Consider the following 23,247-nt stretch of genomic DNA (forward strand, 5'->3'; position numbering starts at 1 on the left):
TCTATCGTCGGCACCCTGGTTAAATTCCAAATTCCTCCCCTGACTTCTTGTGTCGGAGTAGTGACCGGTCCAGGATTGCAACATCGGAGCATGTTACGTCCATGATGATATCAAAGTTCCCACAGTATTTTTAGGAAAGAGCTATCCATTGTGTAACGATACTTTCACCAAACTCCAGGTGTTATCTGTTTCATTAGCAGTATTAGGTCGCCGAAATAGGTGACCCTTATTGTCAGTAATTCTGTCTGTTTGTTTTGATGTTTGTTCGTTTGTCATCAGCATAATTGGTAGTAAACGTGGGCGTATTTTGACCAAACTCGGGTGGTAGGTACATCTTATGACCTAGTGCTTTGGAAATTGTCATGGTTGCTAGGGACGCTTTGGTTCCTTAGCAACAACCGAAAAACCTTCAAAATCGGTACCGTTCATGCGAAATCAATTCCGAAAGCCATTATCCCACGTAGGGTTATGAAGTTTGGCACGAATGATCTACAGGTGATGCGCTATCAAATATATTCCGGTTTTCTGTGATATATGGAATACTTTACTCACAGCACCCCTGACAATTAGGGTATGCGCAAAAATTGGCGAAAATTGAAGGCCCCCTCGCGACCAGGTGAGTGCATCGACACAAATGAAACTTTGCATACTGTTATCCTGTTGTTTCACAGGCAGGGCATTGCATCAATCGGAGCACCTTCCTCTGGAGTAGACATTAAGCTTCCTGTACTATCTGCTGCCACATGTCAGTACACATGTTAAAGATCCTACAGTATCTTTTTAAAGAGTAGACCACCTTGCGCTGCTCCTCTGCCAATTTTCTCCCCTAATATACGGGGCACTACATCAATTTGTACTTCGCTGCACCACAAGGAATGATGTAAACTAGCAGGTCAAATCCATACATTCATCCTGATTAAATATGTATTCACTAGATAGATCACGAGAACCAATGTATACCATCTTTTGAACCTTTAACAGATTTATTTATTTTCCCTCAGCCCTTCAAGGAACAAAGTTTGGAAATGGAAAAAACGTTTTTGTTTTTTTTTCATTTTCATTAATTTCGTCAAAGCGTTTGATAGTGCACATAAGGGAGAGTTTGTGGAGGCTGATAAAACTTTTTGGGATACCAGAGAAAATAATTACAATGATTAGTTTGTTATATGATGGATTTGTTTGCTGCATAATCCACGATGGAGACTTTTCACGCTGGTTTGGAGTGAGAAGTGAGAAGTGGACAAAAACAAGGATACATGTTGTCTCCCACGTTGTTCCTGATAGTGATTGACTGGGTAATGAGATGGGTGATGGAAGGAAAAGAGACGAGTAACAAGTGGATAAATTAACTTGCTGTGCTGATGACCGATGTTTGGTATCAGAAGTGTAGGACGATGTGAAAAACAGACAAAAAGAGTTTGTAGGAGTGCAAAGAAGATGGGTTTGAAGGTGAATGTGTGAAAGACAAAGACACTGAGCTTAAATACTGATGATGAAAGGAAGATTATGATTGACGGAGAGGAAGTAGAGGTAGTTGATAACTTCATTTATCCCCTTTCTGTTCACGATAAACAAGGAGGTAGTGAAAGTGATCTACTAACTACAATTGCAAAAACTCAAGCAATGTTTAACTCTTTATCAAAGATTTGGAGTTTTAGACAACTATCAATAAAAAGCTCGATGAAACTATTAAATTCCATCGTCATATCAGTGCTCTTATATATCGCAGAAACATGGGAAACTAGAAGGGCACTCGGTAGAGCACATAACTACGCCATCCAATGCCTGATCCAGTCGAACATATTGGGCCCAATAAGTTTTTGAGATATCATGCTGTGTATCATTTTTGGCCCAATCTCCCAAAGGTGAAGAAACACTTTGAAGATCCAAAAATTCTCGTGTCCAGATCTGGATCTGGATCTGAATCTTCACAAGAATCGAATCATTTTTTCCTTGTCACATACCCAACCAGTCTACCAAGATTTGTTCAAATCCATCCACAAGTTTTTGAGATATCATGCTATATATCGTTTTTGGCCCTATCTCTCAATGTTGAAGAATCTCTTAAAAAATTATCAGATCCGGATCCTTAATCGGATCCATTAAAATTGAATCAATTCGTCCTTGTCACACAACCAACTTGTCCACCAAATTTCATCCGAATCCGACACACAAACAAACAAACAAACAAACAAACAGACGCACAAGGGTGAAAATATAACCTCCTTCCACCTTCGGTGGAAGAGGTAATGAGCAAGGAAATGGAACTCAAGCTGACGATCTTCCACCGTGGATGTTTGTGAGAAATTCTAAAGGTTTTCTGCCCAAATAGGGTAAGAAATGAGGAAATATGGAGGAGGGCGAGAGAAAGAGACATTGTGACACAGGCCTAAGAATGAAGATGGCGATGGGTGGGACATATAATGAGAAAGCAAGAGGGACATCTGACTAAAGAAGCAATGTTTCAGGCACCAGTTGGGAAAAGGAAGAGGGGAGACCAAGAAATACATTGAGGAGAATTGCTGAAAATGAACTTTGATGAGAAAGGGGAATTACCCTGAAGTGTGCAGAGAGCATTACTCAAGGCCGAAAAAAGATGGAGGAATCTCATTGCGGCTCTATGTGCTGAAAAGCATGACAGGTCCTAAGGTAGTAAGTAAGCTATTCAAGGCGAGTCATTACCTCCGGGTTATGTTTTCACCCCTGTCTGTTTGCCCGTGAGCAGCATATCTCAAAAAGTTGTGGACGGATTCGGATAAAAGTTGGACATGTTGGGTGTGTGACAGGGATGAATTGATTAGAGTTTGGTGAAGATCCAGATCAGGACCCGGAGAACCAGAATTTTAAAAATAATTCTTCACCTTTGAGTGAAAAGGTAAAAAAATTAAATAAACCACAATCTCTCAAAAAGTCATCGAAGAGTAATGACAAAACTTGGTGGATGAGTTGGATAGGTGATGAGAACAAGCCAATTTGATTTTGGTTCAGGTCCGGATCCAGATGCGGCATTATCAGTGGGATACAAAATATAAAGTGTTCAGCCTGATAGAGGTTGGTACTCTTCTGAGTTCCGTTCTCGTTGCAATCTGTAGTCCGAGTCAATATGTTTGATTGTGCCTTATTACGAGTGCCCATGGATACTTTGTCTGGCTCACACTATGTAGACAATTGTCAGACATTATACGGACTGCCTTTTCTCCCAAAACAAAGCAACTGCTGCTACTCTTTCCAAAGATTCTCCTGCTACTCTTGTGAACAATTCACCAGGAAATGACTCACATTCCATCCAGAGGCTGAGAATTTTGTGAATAAGTAAGGATAACAAAGAAATCATCTATCTTCGTTCAGCTTTGTCCTTTCAATCTCATCAGCTTGGAGCTGGTTCTTAGGTTAATATGACCATAAGTGCAATCCTAATCTGTGGGTTATGAACTTTGCAAAATTTACCAAAGTTTATTCTCACACCTTGGGCAGTAGCTGTCCAAATGGTTCTTCTGTTGTTTTTCAGTTTCTAGAAGTGTTGTGGAGATTATAATACACAGAGCAAATTGCTTGCTCTCAAATCATCCATAGATGCCACGACCCATTTCCACGATCAAAATTCGACCACGCTTTCATCCATCACGTGTTATCATCTTTCTTCTTTACTCCATTAACTTTACAAACTGCTCAATGGTATTATTTCCTTCTTAGAGAACATGTTTCCTATTGGTTATTTTGTCTTTACAGAGCGTTATTGTTTTCGTCGTTGTTTATAAAAAATGATTGACACCATGGATTTTATATTTTCATTTCCAATAATATCTCGTTGCATTGCAAGACGTAAAAGCACAATTATCCATGCGTTATGCAGCCTGGAGATCCTGGTTTACTGTGACATTTTCAGCTGAGAATCTCACGTTTTATTCCACTAATCGAATTAATGAAACTTGCCGTGATTCTTTCGAGTATATATTGTGGCATCGCTAACGAAGATCGTTCACCAACTGCAGTTATTGCCACAATTGACTCAGCTGCCTGTGCATGTTTGCAGGCCCTCCATGTGGCGGCAAGACAATACCTCCTCCATCAGCAGCAGCAGCAGCAGCAGCAGCAGCAGCAGCAACAACAGCAGCAGCAGCAGCAACAACAACAACCCAGCAGCCTCAAATCTCCAAAAAGCACCGATAAACATGTGTCACTCCAGGTAGGCAGAGCTTTATTTTGTTCACTTCGTTGATTGTCATTCTTTTCCTCTTCAAAATGGATGATATGAAGTTTGGAAAGCAGACATGAACAAAATAAATATCCAAAGGTTTTTCCCTTTGATTAAGCCCTTCTTCTTTTATATGTAGTACATGGTGGCGGGTGGCATCATTTGCTGGGGGGGTGCAGCTTTGCCACTGTTGCCGTGCCTCCTGTAGTTTACAGCAGGAGTATGAAATTTGTTCATGGTGAAGTGCTAGCTTGCCTACTCTTCTCAAAGGACACCGTGGGATGTATAATGTCTTGCAACTAATGCTGGCAGATGGGACATCGAGTTGAACATCCATTGGAGGGACACCACATATATTGATGTAATGTCCTACCTGAAAAACACCAGAATGATAGTTTATAGCCAGCCTGAGATTCAAACTCAGGCTCAACAACTGAGAGCCGAGTGTGCATGCCTTTCGGCTATCCTACCAGCCCGATGGTCTCCAAAGTTGGATCATAATGGGTCCTGTGTTTGGTTGATCATTTTGGAATTTATCTGGATTGAGCCATTCGCCATTGCATAATTGTGTAAAATCATCATTGATGAATGTAATAGAGTGCCAATTGCCTTGAAAGTCAGTTGTTTCATTCTAATAAATGCAAATAACAGCGAAGAATGACGTCAATATCTGTTGCACTTTATCGCGTTGTCAACGGTTGTGCTATCACATTGTATTTTCTTGTATCATGCTTATTATCTGCCTTATTCAAGAGGCCCCTTGGACAAGATTGTTTCTGAAGCTGCACAGGACTGCAGTAATAGCTTTGGGCTTCACACCTCTTCAACTTTCAGCACTTTTTATGAAATACTATTTGTATTCTCTGCAGGGGCTCTCAGCATTGTCTTGCATTGACATGGTAGCTTAGGTTCGGCTGACACGTTGGATTCCTTTTTAAGAAATATTTTTTTAAAATTGATGCCTTGTTGATCACACCGTATGTACAATCTTTCGGCTCCACTAAAACCTCCATTGCACTTGCTTGCCACGTGATGAAATTCTTATTTCTTTGTTTTATTTTTGGAGTATGTGTGCCACTCCACATTGGGCCCCGTCTGGTTTAGGTGTACGACCCTTTTGGGAGAGGAAGCGAGACCCCGATCTCGTGCTCTTGGAGTGGCGAGCAGCTTGACACATCCTGAGACCCCTGTAACTCTCTCCTCACATGTACTCAACTCTCAGCCCCACTTTTAACACAGCCAGCAGGTCCTCACGCCCTCCGAAGGAAATGCAACCTTTCTCCACAGGAGCGATGATGTCCATAATTAGCGTTTTCACGCCCATTTCCTGCGAACCCTACCTCCAGTGTGAAAGTGCACCTCCAGCCAGCTAATTAACATTATCGGCACACAGCAAGGTTACCTCATTAGATCTACACACATTTAATAAGAGAGCAGTTAGAGGAAGATAGGACAAACCAGCCGACTACTTCGAATGCCTGGCCTAATATCTTGTCCTAATCCCATCCACACAATGATGCATTTCGGGAAAGCCACGTGTACATATTCCAATCAGAGTCCTCTTTTAAGTAAACCACATGATTGACAAGGTTGCCAGTGATAGCTTGTCCATTGGGAAAGTGTTGTGGTTTGTTTTCTACTTATAACAGGAGATTAAAGGAGCCCTTACACCGAATTGGTGTCATGGTTGATGGTTGCTGCCTGCTAAGTGGTTGATTGATGAATTTTATGGTTTCCATCATGAAATTGAACATATAATAGCAAACTCGGTGAGAATGCATTCATAAAAAAACAATTGAAGACATTGTACACAAAGCTGTTGACTCGCGGAGCTAAAGAAAGAACGAAATATCAAACTGTGCATTGGCAGCTGGTTTTGTATCCTGTCATTGACAACAAACCTGTCTCTCTTTTATAAACACAAGAAGATTTGGTGCACAAGACTTGGCTTTTGTACAGCTCTGAAGAGTTCAGCTATTGCCCCCCTCCCCTCCTCCACCTCGAATGTGTACATTACCCTAAAGTTCAAAATAACATTGAAGCAAGGCGCATCAAAATGTTGTGGTTTGATGTCATCTTGTTGCCTTGCCAAAACCACGCAGCCTTGCACAGCCTTTGTTGTGAATCCTTGGATAATATAGTTTGTGCTGCACAGCACACCAACCAGGGTTGCCAAATGGAGTGTTGAAGCATTTTATGATCACATTTGTACGTCTGCGGTAGTTTGTTGTTGACGGAATCATAGCCGTTGTAGAGGGACGACTGTCCTTTTATCGTGCCTGCTCGATCAAGTCTCTTCGTGTTTTATCACGGAGAGGGTGGTTGGGCGATACATTGGGGATTACAAAGAGATACGATTGCTTGGGATATAAATTTAACCCTTTGCTGTTGTGTATAATCTGCAGGTTCCGCATGAGAATAAAATTAATTAACGAAGTTTCACATTCACGACCACTCGTCCGAAGAAACGAGGTGCACGAGAAGCACTCCTGCAATGTTTACTTCTGTTGTCTGATGGGTTATTTGCTCCATGACTTCGCATCTTGTAAGTTTCAAATAAATTACTTAATTTTGTTTACATATTTCAGGGAGGCCTGAATTTGCCACTGGCAGGAATAACAAGTTTATCCACAGTATTTATACTGAATTTTTTTTTTTTTTACTATAATAGTTTCCAGGTTCTTGGCCCTTTCAAACCAATTTTGGAAGAATATCATTAAATGACTAATGTCTTGTTGAACACTGCTCTTGTTAGCAACTAAGATTCGACGAGGGAAGTTTGATTCATTTCTTATTTCCTGCCGCAGAGACTTGACGCTTGACACTTGACTCATCAGCAGTGAGAAAGTAAAACCGGACAGCCCACCAAAAGCAGGAAACCAGCATCATTTTCCCAAGGCCTTTATTGTGGTGTAGGAAGACAGGAAAGCGCGATGCACTCGCTGTGAGCCATTTTTTTACGCCTTGCCCTTAAGAACTCTGGCAATACAACGGGGATACTGTGTTGTTTCCTGTAGCATTGCCGGTGGTGATGAGTGAAAGTGGCGAGTTTTGGCACCTGATCAAGCACTGGGGATATGCCAGCCTGGGCCAAGAGAGACAATGGGAAGGCGTTTCTTGATCATGTGCCCTCCTCACCTCCTGGCGGTCTTAAACGTATCTAGAGCAGTAGGGGCATTTCTTTGTGCCCGATTGCTCACCAAACTGACTCGAGAAGAGTGATAATGGAAGTAGCATATCACGGAACAGATTTGCAGATGAAAGGTTATCAGAGATGCTCCAGCAGGCCCAACCACAGGCCGAAGGTGGTGCATTGGCCGGGTGCTGAATTGCGGCCGCATGTAATTGGATAGGCTTCATAAATATGCAAAATGTAGTCTCTGCCCATTCTGGCACCGCTTTAGGTATGTACTTGAATGGCACGGGTTCAGCCCCATACTGTGGCATTAAATGACGAACTCATAGATGGGGATATAGCCAAGGTATAATTAACCTGAACGCGTCCAGTATTCCATATGGAAACAATAAATCGGTCTACGACTTTTAAATGTAATGCGGACGTCACATAATAATGGCACTCTGGACATATCCTAAACACCTGTCTTGGATGAGGGATGCTTTGTCAAGTGTAAAAAAAATTGTTGCATTCATGACTGCCATGGCCTAGTTTGTTCACTGTCAATTTGATTATATGAAACTTGTCTCACCAGAAGAGTTGATAAAATCCACAAAATATTTTAGTACTGAAGGTTTCGTGTGGCATGTGCTTAAGATGGAGCTGACAAGATGTTCAGAAGTAGCATACTCATCCTACTTTGTCGAGTGTGGACTCGGTGTAGACAAACTATAAACTGTCATCTTGGTGTAGGCAAACTGTTGCGCCATCTTCCTGGAGGGATGTTATGCAGGCTGTGCCTGGACAACTGCCAAAACCTGATCCTCAACACTTAGAGCTCCTCCTAGACCGCAAAGAGCCCAATATATCTTGGTGCAAAAACCTGATCCAAGAACCACTGTGTTTGGGTTTGGGTTGGACTTAGACTTAGTCCTATTAACCCAAAGATTACTGAATATATATATATATATATATATATATATATATATATATATATATATATATATATATATATATATATATATATATATATATATATATATATTATTCAAATTATATACATTTTATTAAAATTGTTTTGGGAACATTTTATAACACTTGAGGAATATTATGTGAAGTATTTTGACTTGGACTTTGTCCTATTAACCCAAAGATTACTGACTATATAAGAAAAATAAAATCTTCTTAAAATTATATACGTTTTATTAAAATTGTTTTAGGAGCATTTTATAATACTTGAGGGATATTATGTGAAGTATTTTGACTTGGACTTAGTCCTATTAACCCAAAGATTACTGACTATATTGTTACGAATTTCGCCCGCCCGGCGTGCGATCGGCCACGTAACTCGAATCGCGACGCGTCGCCCACCGGAACGGACAATTCAGTCGTGACCCTCCTGGAACTACCGCCAAGAGCCAGTCACGGTTGGGGGTTTAACCTCACCACAACCGAGTCCGCATTCTACCCACGTGAAATAGGGTGAATCGCCGAATGTCGATATACCTAAGTACCCGCGCGGGTAGCGTACCGAGGAGTTGTACCACGCCGCAGGTCGACTTCGGACACGAACCGCTTAAGCGGCTCGTTCCGTGCTGTAGGGATAACCGAGCGGAGTTATCGTCGACCTCGACGGTTCAGATTATTTATTGGGTGTCTACACCCACTATCAATCCCTTACGTGATGCAAGATGGAACTTTCAACGGAGGAAAGGACGCAACGAAACGGGAAACAGTTCGACAAGCACTTTTATTCCACACACACACACACACACACACACACACACACACACACACACACACACACACACACACACACACACACACACACACACACACACACACACACACACACACACACACACACACACACACACACACACACGGCAAGCACGTATTCACAGCCATACAAAAATGCACATATAACAGTTAAAACAATAAAAGCAACGCAGAGCTACAACCGAATAAAAGGCAATTATTTACAGCACAGTCACTTATACAGGTTTTACTTTGCAAGACTGGCGCCACAAACACACATACAAAAGCCCGAAAAGAAAAGAAAAGAAGTGACTTCCCTCATGGACCGTCGAGTCCTCCTCTCCTACTACCGTCAGCGCGGTCGCGCCTGGTTCCGGCCTCCCACGCGGCCGGCGAACCCTCTCCGGCACCCCTCGTCCAGACGTGCAGGTCCACCACAGGCCGCACTGCGGTGCCTCCCGTCCGCGTCTCCACCAACAGGCCGCACCGGGCCACGAGCGCGGGAACGAGAGAGAAGGAAGGGAGCGCTTTGGAGAGCGAGACCCAAGGAGAGAAACCGAGCCTTTTTGGAGAGAGAGAGCGAGAGAGATCGAGCCTTTTTGGAGAGAGAGCTGGACAGATCGAGCCTTTTTTGGAGAGAGCTACAGCCAACATGAGCCACGATCAGAGAGCGTGAGCCTCGCGTCCGTTTTCCTTTTGTAAGGCGGGGCTCCGCCCTTCGCCGCGCGGGGCTCCGCCCCGTTCGCGGCTCCACCTCCCTTCGAGGCGTTTCCAGAAGGCTCTCAAAGGGGGGGCGTGCCCCCACTCCGACCGCCTCACGCCGGACCTCCACTTTTGGGGAGGGAGTTGCCCTGCCCCACTTCCCGTGCCAGCCTTGGCACCGCAGAGGGGTGCGCAAACCCGCGCACTAGCGCAGGTTTCTTTTTTTCCGTTGTCGTTGGTTGGTTTGAGGTTATTGGATCCAAAATAACGATAGAGAAAGAAAAATGGCTAACTCAAAGCGTCGTAGCCCGGATGAATCACACATATTCCCCCTAAACAACAGGTGTTGGCTAACTACACATGAACTTAGCGTCATAACTGATCTAAGGACCCTTTATGGTGTATTGCGAATTTCCACAGCCGTAACAATATATATATATATATATATATATATATATATATATATATATATATATATATATATATATATATATATATATATATATATATATATATATATATATATATATATTCTTCAATTTATATATATATTCTTCAATTTATATACATTTTATTAAAATTGTTTTGGGAACATTTTATAATACTTGAGGGATATTATGTGAAGTATTTTGACTTAGACTTAGTCCTATTAACCCAAAGATTACTGCCTATATAAGAAAAAGAAAATCTTAAAATCATATACATTTTATTAAAATTGTTTTGGGAACATTTTATTGAGAGATAATATGTGAAGTATTTTGTATTTTTATTTGACACTTATTGCAAAGTTATACTTTTCATCATTAAACTCCCTCCAAAATTGTGTATATGACATCACCACTTCAGTTGGACGTGTCCAGAAAAAAACAAAATCTTGCATTTCACTGAAATAAATATGTAAATCTGCTGCGCACTACCTCTGATGAAAATTGATCATGGTACATTACGTGCTCTATGAAGTACCATAAGGTTTGGAAAGCAGGACAGTGGCTTGGGTCTGCATCACGGAATGCCAAAGCCGCAATAAGTCATGTAATTGGGTCTCATTGTGACAATCCCTTTTCAGAACTTCTTTATATGACATGCACTGATGATGAGTCATGTTTTCAAATACAGTATTTCAATAACGTTGTGCCTCACCACTGGTCGATGGTTTGCAATGCCCTGTGGGCGGTACTCTATTAATTACGAGCTTGGATAACTGAATAGGTTGAGCACATACCTGTTCTATTTACCTCCCAAATGGTGAGAGGACATAGGGGGTAAAAACAAGCTGGAAGTTGGGAGGGGAAGTTGAGAGGAGGAAGTTTGGAGCAAGGGATGTGGGGAGGGTGAGCAGGAAGAGAAAGGCGAGGAAGAGGAGACTGTTAACAGTCATGGCTGATCAGAAACTGCTGTGATGATGATGATTGGTGGACGCATGTAGGAGAGCCCTGAGGGCGTTCACAGCGAGTAGGGTGGTGAAGTGGAGGTGCGGACAAATAGAGAAAGACAGAAGTGATGCCGAAGCACAAGACCCGCATGCTGAAAGCACGCGCCATGATTCCAAAGTCAACAGCACACTTTAATTCCGTGCCACATACACTGCAACTACCAGATCAACCAATTATTGAAAGCAAGTGTGACCCACTTCCAAAGTCTTTTGATCCCATCATTTCTTCACTTAAATGTCCATTCCACTCTCACACTCCGTATATCTAGTCCTCACTCAGAATATTATTCCCATGCTGGTGCATGTCGTTAAATTGCCCCTCCCCATGCTCTACTCCTCGGTCTATTCCAACTGGGGTCTGATGCTCTGATGCTCTGATGAAGGGTTAACACTTGAAACGTCAGCTTCTCCTTGCTTCCGACAGTTGTTAGCATACCTTAATGTCCTGTTGATTTCTTCCATTGTTAATACACGTACCTTCGCTCGAAGGCCAAGGCTCATAGTCATACAAAAATGCATACATCCTAGCACATTGGGCCAAAATGCGTGGTCATCCCGTAAACATCGGAGACCACTGGCCTTATATTTGTTGAGAGATGCCTTTTTATATAAGAAGGTCATAAAATCAAACATTTTAGCAAAGCAAAGGACATGTACTTTTACCCCAAAACCAAACGACACGGTCAAACAATGCTTGTCAAACTAATACATATGCACCTTGGCTTTTAGGCCAAGGCTCACAGTCATACGAGAACACATACACGTGAGCCCACAGAGTGTCATTCCATAAACGTTGGAGATCACTGACAGTCATCAGACAGAGTAGATCTACCCCCTTCCCCCTCTCAATCCCACACCCCAGAAAAGGAACTGACACATCATTCCATGAAGGAGTCTTAACTGGAATGGTGACCATGAACCCCTGTGCCACACCAACACTTGGTGCAGGGATTCTGACTGAAGTGGATGCCTGCAACACATCCATACTGTTTAAGGACCCTTTACGAGTTAATAACAACTATAGATCATTCACGTTATCTTACCGGCTGGAAATTAAAGCGGAACCAAAATGCACAGATCACCTCAACGCTAATCTATCCCTTGGTACCCTACAAGATAGATATGATGTCTTTTTCTGATTTCCGAGTTATAAAGTAGGTAAGTTTGCCATTAACAGTCAAAATCTTCTTTAAATTAACCGTGATATCACACACGGAAGTAGACAGCCCACCAGATCTGTGCTGGATGCGGGTTGCATCTTGGTATGATTTAACTCAAATGGCGAATAATTTTCGATTTTCCAAAAGTATGCCAAGTTGATGCATCCTTGGTGCTTATATTGATAATACAAAACGAGATGGTTTCATGCTACACCAATGGCCAAACCACTCTAAGTTTACCAGAAATTGGACGAGGTTTGTCTGAAATACCCGCGTGTGTATTGAGCCGAGAAAACGTTCGCTTTTGTGCTTGGAACATGTTACGGAGAACTGTTATAAAACAGCAGAGATGGCTATAGATCTTGTGATTTTCCGCCACAATCCCCCATGATTAATCAGAAGAAACAGCCGTCGCTCAAAATTGTAACACCATCTCTACCCATCTACCGGTACATGTACACAGGCAATTTGAAAAACGTATCAAACACCTGTTGCCATTGCCCAGCATTTACCACAAGAGCACTGGAAAATAATGATCTATTATCAACAGAAATTTCTCCAAATCAAATGAACCACCATGTATTTATAACGGAAAGAAAGTATGTATGTATCATCATCTACTCATTTAAGAGGATTTGACTGAAGACGCTAAAACTTTCAGGGTACCCAACCCCCCCCCTCCCCACAATGCCCTTCCCTCCTCCACAATCCTCCCTGCCCTCTGACACCTCACGGACATGTCGGTGGGACACGGTACAGACACAAATGGCATCCAGGGAAAATATGAAACGGAACAACCCTGTAACTTGCAATGCACCTGGTCAACTGGGATGGTGGGACAATGCATTTGTCATCCATTATGTCCACAGTGTCTGAGAGTGCCTGGGCAGTGCCTGTGCTGTTTGGCAATGATGGGTATTTCTGCTCGAGTAATATATAAACCGAATAAACCGAATACAAAATCCCTCCCATAGAAAACGTCAATTGAATGAAAAATCAATCCCTACCGAGCCGGAGTGATCATGTGACCAGCATTTTCATCTTAATGAACTCTTTCGCTTTCTTCATCTGAATCGCTCGCACAAGGCTCAAAATGATACGGCTCCACAAATAAACCCGAAAGCATTTCCATCACTAATTTTGTCTCCATTCGTTTCTTTAAAATCTCACTGATCAGTTTCAACATTCTGAGAACCATCAGTGTTGCGAACGACGGTGGACTCAGTACCTGAATCTGAGCTCGACATGCACTGTTTCCCAATGTGAAGCTGCCGTTCAGATCAATGTGGCTTCAGGGTGTGACGTCGCTGGCGAAATCGAAAATTTACACTCTAGGGCCTTTTTCGACACTATGTGATTGGGGAAAAAAATGCAAACGTTTTTTTTTTCCATTTAAATTAGACCGTGATTAATGATTCTCAATTTTTTCAGAATTTCTGGGTTTTTTTGCGTTTGGGTTCCCCCTTTGAAGTTATTATTAATTTGACTGTAGTACTGTGGTGTTTGTCCTTTGTTGTCCATTGTACTGTTTCTCCTCTATCCCCTTACTTACTGGCTGACTTACATTCTGGATCTTACTTGACATAGAGATGTAAAGTGATGCTTCGACCACTTTGTTACTGCATTGACATCTTTCGGAAGTGCTGCTTCCTCATTATCATTGTCTACAACTCTGTATAGTTTGGTATCGTTTGAAAACAACTTGAGATTTGACTTGACTTTTTCAGGGAGATCATTTATGACGACAATCAATGGTGTTAGACCGAGAACGCTGCCCTGTGGAATGCCACTTGTTACCAGCATGGACTTGGATGTAATTCCGTTTACTAACACTCTCTGTGAGCAGTCTGACACGTAAGACTTGATCCTTTTAATCAGCTGTCCACTGATCCCATATGACAGCGTTTGTGTATCATGAGATGACAATGTAGCACTATCAAATGCCTTTCTGTCGTCCACATATATGCAATCAAGATTGACCAGTATCCAATGACGATGACTACTACTCGAGAACCTCCAGAAGTTGAGTAGCACAAGAATGACCACTCCTAAATCCATGCTAATCAACACTTCGGAGATCACTTTTATAAGATCTCTTTTTGAGATATCTTACTCTGGATGGTTCATGAGTGTATGTTTGATTATTCTCTAACATCAAATTACACTCCACAGACATCAATCTGAGTGGGCAGTAGTTTGCTGGATTGTACATTTCCCCCTTTTTGGAGATTGGCACCACATTAGCTAGTTTCCAGGACTTTGTTATCTCTATCAATACTCGTGAGTATAATCCATCAGAACATAAGCTCATTACCATCCATCCATCCTTCGGGACCATACTCTGTGCAGAGCGTTGGTGCTGCCTCAGCAGTCTCTTTGGCTATTGGGCCCAACCCTGGATGGGTCGCCACTCCGACACAGGATACCAGCAAGCTGGCACTCATTTTGCTGACCTCAGAGGGATGACAGGCAGAGTCAACCCCACCTGGTATTAATTCAACAGAAAAGTGGGATTTGAACTCAGGATCGTCGGATCTCAAGCCCACGACCCTAACCATTAAGCCAACACCAGGCATGCTCATTACCATTTGGCATCCAATTGCTATTTTGACCCCAGATTATAATTGATATTTTCCGAAGTCTTAACTTGATGTATTGCCCCCTTTTTGAGATATCTTACCAGTTGCCACATTAAATAAGGCAACTCTCTGTACGTGTGTGTACATCTGAAAATCATATTAAAAAGCAGGGCTGGGCCGATCTCCACCAAGTTTTGTGTACATGTTGGTCGTATCCAAGGTCAGGTCATGAGTACAAAAAAAATCCCCCTCCAGGCGAGGGGGCGTGCAGGGAGGGAGAGATGTTTTCCAATTTTCGTCTGTACACATTCCACAGTGCAAGTGGTTTACTGACCCCTGCTGCAGACAGGGGGGATTATTCGCAATGGCACAAAATATACTTGCCCCACCTCCCCCACTATCTCCCCCACCACATCCCAGGCTGCTCCGAAAGGGATCAGGTGTTTCTTGATGATTCAAAATTATCAGTTGTATTACATTCTTAATCGACAAATATAGTATTTATTGGGTGGTCGCTAGACTACTATTATTCTCAGGTTTTCCGTCTGTCTGTATGTTTGTTTGTTTGTATGTAATGGACAGCTCTGGAGGCCAAAGGAGTCAACCGATTTTAATGAAACTTGACAGGTAGGTTCATACCAGGATCTAGTTGTATATTTTTGAGCACCGTTGCCTAGCAACGGGAGTTTGAAATGTTTGAAAAATCCTAAAAAAATTATTTTTTCGAAAATCAAAAATCGGCTTTGTGCTTTTATGTGCACTATATAATGAACCTTTGTCAAAATTTTTCAGCCTGATCCGTCAAAAACTATATGACTAGTATGCAATTATGTAGCGACCACCCATGTCGCCTACCGGCTTGTTTTTTATGTATTTTACTTCGAGATCTCGAGGATATGCACAAAGGTAAAAAACAAAAACAAAAACAAAAAAACATTGGTTTGATCATGTTCGATCAAGAGAAATCTTTTGATAGTGTCAGTTATGTTCATTTATTCAGCATACCGGGCGTATTGGCGTGCGCCTGTAATCCGGCTACTCGGAGGCTTGGGTTGGAGGATCGCTTGAGGACGGGAGCTCTGCGCTGGGCTGCGTGATGAGAGGGTGTAGGGCAGCCTGGAATCATGGTGAAACCCAATCCTTATCCCTGTGTCGTAAGAGGCGACCAGGGTTGCGTCAGGAAGGGCATCCGGCGTAAAACCTGTGCCAAATCAGTATGCTGATCATAACGGATGATCCGCTGTGGCGACCCCTAATGGGAGCAGCCGAAATAAGAACAACACAACATGTTCATTTATTCAGTGTTTTAATGTTATCGGTTCAGCCTTGGGTTTATCTCTCTTATAAAACTTATACAATGGATTTTTTTTTTCACTTGTTAGACCGAACTTTGAACTGACATCATATGTAGAGGTTTGATGGAATATTCTTCAGGGATTCCCTTTATTTATCAGACATGTTTTTTGACTGTTGAGCCTCTTTTGATTGGCTTGTGTGGCATCCTATCTGACTTTGGAAATCTCCAAGGAAAAAATAGCGTTCCTTTCCTGTATTAATCTCTGCAGACTACTGTAATTGCAACTGTTACCAACTATAGTATATGAGAGTACTACTACTCTCGTATGCTATAATTCTAACTGTAGAATTCTGGGAACCCACTGGGTTCCTGGGAACCCACTGAGAATTGATGACATATTTTGGTTTTGTGCACAGATTATAACATTTTAGCTTAAGTTTTATCCCTTCAGATAGGATCATTTAAATGAACATACTAATTGGGGACCACCAATCTTTTTGTTGCCCAAGAGGTTTGATTTTTAAAAATTAATGTTTTATTTTTGTGATACGATTAGATTTTGTAAAAAGTTTAATAAGAATGTAAGAAATTTTTTAATAATCTTTTTTAATGATCTATGTATCTGTAGTGCAAGTGGCTTTCAACCACTTGGACCACAGAATCCTTTATACAGTTTTAGAATGGATCGAGAGCTTGGTCCTGCTTTTATTTCATAACTTAAACTTTTCTGCTGTAACATACCCAGTGGCCTTAAAATCGAACAAGTGCTATTATCATCCTTTGATGTAAATGGGAAATCTGAACCTCTCCCTGCTATTGAACCTCTCTTGCTACATTTGCATATTCACTTATCTGATTTTACTCTGTCCTTTTTGACCACACCACTTGCAGTTTCTGCTTATGCAGATGATGTTTGTGTTTGGTACAAAATCAGACTTATGTAGCTATAATGACCCAGGAGTTGGACACATATTGTCAAGCTAATTGTTCAGGCAAAATAAATTGGGATAAAGGTGTAGCTTTTTGGACAGCGCTAAGAACCTGCTCACAAGGCTTCCTTGCCTGGGAAATTTGCGTGGAAACAGGATGGAGTGAAATACTTCATTGTTTTTTTTTTCTTTTTTTCTGGGAAAACTATATCTTCAAATTCCAGAATTGGGAGGGATTACTGAACAAGGTGAAAAAAATCTGATACTCTAGTAGCGACTTTTGGTTTGGCTGAATTTCTGGGGTAGAACATCCATTATTAATAATTTGGCTGCCTCCATGCTGTGATGTAGGACTGCATCCCTACAACCTCGGAAATCATTGTGACTGCACTGCAGAAGAGTATTATTGACTTTTTTGGAGTGGAAAACTTTGACCTGCCATCATTTACTTGCCAGTGGCAGAGGGTGGTAATGGCCTGATTGACCTCTGCAGCAAAATAATATGCTTCCAACTCTACTCTGCTTACTGGTTTCTCCATGGGTGGGAAACCTCGCTGTGGAAGCCATTGATGCCACGTTTGTTGTATCTTGTGGGAATGCTTGGTTACTACTACAGACTTTTATTGATGGACCTGAAACTATTTGACATGTCATTCACACTTGCTTGCTATCAATGCATGATGAACGTTTAGCAGGCTTTTTATTTTTCTTGTATTATGGCTATGTATGATATACAAATATTCCTGGATGAGTTATTATTTTAGAATTCCTTTTTATGATGATGGCAAGAATTTAGCGGTTTTATTCAATGTTTTTATTCAATGGAAAGTTCTTTGGAAAAGTGGCATAGTGCTGCCAACCTAACCAACGTAATGAGAATCATGTCTAAGAGTTGTTTCACTTTTCTTTCAAGAAATTCTCATATTTCATTGCATGTCTGATGGACTATGGCTTTCCGAACTGGTGAACGTATGGAGACCAGACAACCCCCTTTCTGCAGCTCCAGCTGTCTCTCTCTCTCTCTCTCTCTCTCTCTCTCTCTCTCTCTCTCTCTCTCTCTCTCTCTCTCTCTCTCTCTCTCTCTCTCTCTCTCTTTCTCTCTTTCTCTCTTTCTCTCTTTCTCTCTTTCTCTCTTTCTCTCTTTCTCTCTTTCTCTCTTTCTCTCTTTCTCTCTTTCTCTCTTTCTCTCTTTCTCTCTTTCTCTCTTTCTCTCTTTCTCTCTTTCTCTCTTTCTCTCTTTCTCTCTTTCTCTCTTTATGTTTGTTGTCAGGGGATCATCATGGTCTGAATAATCAAATGAAAGACCAAATACTGCACTTGAATCATCAGAAGGAACCCGAATAAGCAAAGAGCAAAGATAGAGTCATCAGGAGGAACCTGAATAGGATTCATGTTTCAGCTTGTGCTACTTCTCTACCCTCAAACTCAACCAGGTGCAGCTAAGTGAGCCTTAAAAACCTTTTCCCTTCACCACCAAAGGTGAAAGAGGTTATGCTTTCACCCGTTTCTGTCTGTTTGTTTGTTTGTGTGCATGATATCTCAAAAAATTGTGGACGGATCCAGTGAAATTTTGTGTGTCAAGTTTTTTGTGTGACAAGAACAAACTGATTCGATTTTGGTGAAGATCCAAATCTGGATCCGACTCCTAGAATTTTTAAGTGCTTCTTCGCTATTGAGAGATATGGACAAAAAAACGATATATAGCACGATATCTCAAAAAGTTGTCGACGGATTCGGATGAAACTTGATGGACATGTTGGGTGTGACAAGGAAGAATTAATTCAATTTTGGTGAAGATCCAGATCTGGATCCGGATCTGATAATTTTTTAAGTGATTCTTCACCATTGAGAGATCGGGCTAAACCGATATATAGCACGATATCTCAGAAAGTTGTGGACGGATTTGGATGAAACTTGGTGAACAGGTTGGGTGTGTGACCTTGATCAATTGATTCGATTTTTTTGAAGACCTGGATCTGGATCTGACTGCTATAATTTTTTCTGTGATTCTTCACCATTGAGAGATCGGGCTCAAAAACGATATATAGCACGATATTTCAAAAATGTATTGGGCCCGATATGTTCTCGTGGATCAGGAATTACGGGGCGGAGGAATGCGCTCTACCGAGTGCCCTTCTAGTTTTTGTAAGAATTCACTTCTCCATAAACAGTAGATAAAGATAGAAATTAAGAGTGAAGAGATAAGAGATGAAAATGAACACAAAGAAGAGGAATAGAAAGAATTAGCATGAATAAGGAGAAATGTGAAAAAGTAGAAAGAAGTGGGGAAGATGGAAGAGATGTGAAAGAGAAAGAATCAATGTAGCAGTAACAAATCTTGCAGCCACCAATTGTCCCTTTTCTCATTCTCTGAAGAAAAAAAAAATGGGGTAATGCTTGTGTCAGTGTCATTTGGGGTAACTTTGCTGGAACATTTGAGGCCACGTTGGAGAGATTTCCGACCTCATGTTATTTAACCAACAGAAATAAGTATGTTGGCGATATCCAATGGAAAAGGTATCACTGGACTTTTCCTTGTAATGTTTTATTTCGTTGGTTGTCTGTTTCTAACTCGGAACAATGTTCCTTGTGTACATATGTTGAAACTTTGCATCATGCATACCTTAAGTGTAACTTTTTTAAAAAATTGCATATGGAGTTTAGGCTCCTGGAAGAGATAGAACACAGAACAGACCAGAACATAACAGAACTAGAACTAGAAGGGCACTCAGTAGAGTGTAATACGTACACTCCACCACATAATACCTGATCCAGTAGAACACATCAGGCCCAAATTTTTTTGAAATGTCATGCGATACAGTATATCGTCTTTGGCCCCATCTCTCAAAGTGAAGAATCACTTTGAAAATTAAAATATTATCATATTGAAATGCACATGTGGATCTTCATCAAAATCAAATGATTTGGTCCTTGTCACACGCATAACCTGCCCACCAAATGTCATCTGAATCTGTCCACAACTTTTTGAGATATCCTGCACACAAACAGACGGGTGAAAAAAGAACCTCCATCCATCGCAGATGGTGGAGGTAATCACTAAATAGAAAGAGGGTAGACTCATCAATGGCAGGGTAGAGGGATACAACAGAGGGACACTTGGAGAAAAAAATGGGCATGGGGAAGAATGAGCTCAAGAAGAGGTGGGGGAAGACACGGGGTCAAAAATCTAGATACAACCTCAAATACAGCAAGAAGAGGAAGAGAAAACTAGGAATGAAACAGAAACACTAACAGCAGGGTTCAATGAAAAAATAGAGGGAGACTTGGACAAATCAGTGAAGTGGGGAGGAAAGAGGGGTTGGGGAGGATGTGTGAGGTGTATAATATGGAGAGAGAGGCAAACTCTTAGAAGGAAAAACTGGAAACTTGGATGGAGGTGAGCTTGAGGGTGGAGGTTTAACAGCGATGTAAAATATCATTGTTCTTAATGGAAGGTAATCTGAGATGGTGGTGAACAGCAGTATTGAAGACCTGGAGGGAAGAATAAGAGTGAAGAGAATGTAGAAGTTGTTTCCCGGGTAGGAAAAGAGAGGAACGAATGAGTGGAGGTGAGCAGTGATTCTGGACTTTGGGAGTTTCACCAGAAGGAGGTTGATGGTAGACTGTGTCTGTCCTTCAGAAACCTGTGGGAGGAAGGAGAGGGGCAAAGCACAGTTAGAGCAGAGGTTGCAAGACCAGAGATGAGGTGGTAGAAGACAGACAGGCCACCAACCTGTGTGTGATGGGAAAGTGAAAGGCCCATTGACTCGGCTTCAATGCAGGAGGTCCAATGATCTTGAAGGCCTTGGTTTCTATGACATCAAGCTGAGCAAGGTGAGACAGGGGAACCAGCCCAGAGGGGAGAGCATTACTCCATAAAGCTACGAATGACAACCTTGTACATGGATAGGAGTAGTTTCACCAGAAGGGGGTTGTTGGTGGACCTTGAGGGCCCTACGGAAATATGGTGGGGACATATCGCAGACAGCGGGGGGGAGGGGGGGAGATTGGAGAAAAAATGGTAGAATACAGAAAGACCACCGACCTGCCTGGGGTGGGAGAGTGAGAAGCCCAAAAACAGCCTCATCATGGGAGATACCAATGATCCTAAATGCTTTGGTTTCCACAGTGTGAAGCCGAGAAAGGTGAGAGGCAGGAGCACCAGCCCAGAGGAGAGAGCAGTACTCCATCAGGCTGCAGACGAAAGCTTTGGATGTGGTCAGGAGCTCAGGTGAGCCGAGGAAGGACTTCGCACAACGGAGGATTCCCAGTCAGCGACTGGCTTTGGAGGTCACGGCCCTGAAGTCTGAATCCAAGATCTTATGTTCAAGTATGATCTTATTACATCATACACATTATCTTATGCACATAGCACAAAGTGGGTTTCAGCAATTGGTTCACTCTGTCTGTCTGTCTGTCTGTCTTTGATCGAGAAACGACTTAATTTCAATTGAATTTTATTTTTTGAACACTACAACAGCAATGGGCAACATGAATCATAACATGAACCTTCATTTTGACAATACTTTGGCTCTGAATTGGCAAATTATGTGGCATATCTGGCTCTCCTCAGGAGGGAGACACGTGTGAGAGTTCAGACTTGAGATTAGAAAGATGTTGATTCCTGGTTCTCCTCAGGGTAGATACACACTTGTTGCGATCTCACCCCAAGCATGCTTGCACACAGCGTGGTAATGGAATTGCTACATTATGTCTGCCTGTCTGGCAGTCAAACAGGATTGAAGATCATTCCAAACCGGAAGCTTACTGTTTTTAGGGACATTATAAAGGACACAAACGACAAGCACAAATATGAACTAACGAATACAATGTGTTAACTTAGTGATGCAAAGGCTGCTACATCAATGCCGGTAAACTTCTGATTCAATGAATTGTTTGTTTTTCTACATCTTTTAAAACTTTTATCTTATTTCAATTGATTTATACATTTCAACACTGTGGAACACAAATCCCATTGTTTGCACTTACAAAAGCCTTCAGTTTGGCAGTATTTTAGCAAAATTATATGCCGTCCACTCGCGCTCTCAGGGGTGGGGGAACTTTGAGATTCTGCCTCTTCTTCTTCAAACAAACAGTTTCCATTGAAATCACATGTCTCAGTTACAATAAAGTCCCACCTCCTTTTTCTCAAGACTGTATGGGTAAAGGTGTTCGATGAACTCTCTCGTTGAAATTTTGTATTGGAGACAAGCAAGCCTTTTCTCAAATTTTCAAAACCCATAGCAAAACAACTTTTGTCTGCTTCGATCTCATCAACGTCACAGAAATTGACTTTACATTATATGTCGCCCTGCTTTTGATTAAGACCATCTTGTGTCTTAATGTCAAGCTGAACTTTTTTAATTACACTGTAAAACTTTACTTTTTGTTTTACTTTTGTGTGCCATTGACTTCACTCCAGTTTTACTTTTGTTTGTTTTTTTCACTGCTCTATTCTTGATCGAATATATATTTTATTTTTATTTAAGAAGTTTATGCAAGTTGTTTTGAGAAGTTTTTGCAAGTTGTTTAAGAAGTTTAACTCCTTGATTTGCGTTTTAAGGAAATAGATAGAACAAGGTTATCTTCAATAAAAAATTTTTAAAATTATGTGTCGGACTCGTTTGTCCGAGTGTTTTATATCCAGTGTTAAGGTTGTTTTGTACAAGTTTTAGTTTGGCAATGAATAAAGTTGATTCACACTTGAGTTTGAATCCTTTCGTCGAGCTCTTTCGTTTACTCCTTCATCACTGTTCTTCTGACTATTTAAAACAAACTGTTTAATGAGAATATCATCCCAAACTCAGGGCTAGTTTAGCTTTCTTTTGAAAAAAAACTTTTTTTTTTCATATTTGTTATATATATATATATATATGTATATATATATGGATATATATTGTGTGTGTGTGTGTGTGTGTGCATGTGTGTGTGTGTGTGCGTGTGTGTGCACGCGCGTGCACAATCATATAATGGGAGCCAGGTGACACGACCGTGCCTTTTTTGAGCAGACTTTGTAACCCTTGCGGAAAGGTGAGGTTGTCATGTAAAGTGATCTAGCGTCGGGGTTACGCCTGGGCTAA

At 41.6% G+C, this 23,247-nt stretch overlaps 1 protein-coding gene across 10 annotated transcripts in view; it reads left to right on the top strand.

Annotated features, from left to right (window-relative positions):
* The window catches only part of LOC147014431 (forkhead box protein P2-like), a 715,070-nt gene that overhangs the window by 412,754 nt on the left and 279,069 nt on the right, over positions 1-23,247 (top strand). For all 10 annotated transcript variants that reach the window (XM_085852376.1, XM_085852371.1, XM_085852374.1 and 7 more), the window contains one exon: positions 4,034-4,186. In XM_085852376.1, coding sequence (XP_085708502.1) covers positions 4,034-4,186 — 153 coding nt within the window. The remainder of the gene's footprint in view (positions 1-4,033; positions 4,187-23,247) is intronic.

This window comes from Eptatretus burgeri, chromosome 13 (genome assembly GCF_056783735.1).
Source record: "Eptatretus burgeri isolate ZD-2024b chromosome 13, Ebu_testis_v1, whole genome shotgun sequence".
Classification (NCBI taxonomy): Eukaryota; Metazoa; Chordata; class Myxini; order Myxiniformes; family Myxinidae; genus Eptatretus; species Eptatretus burgeri.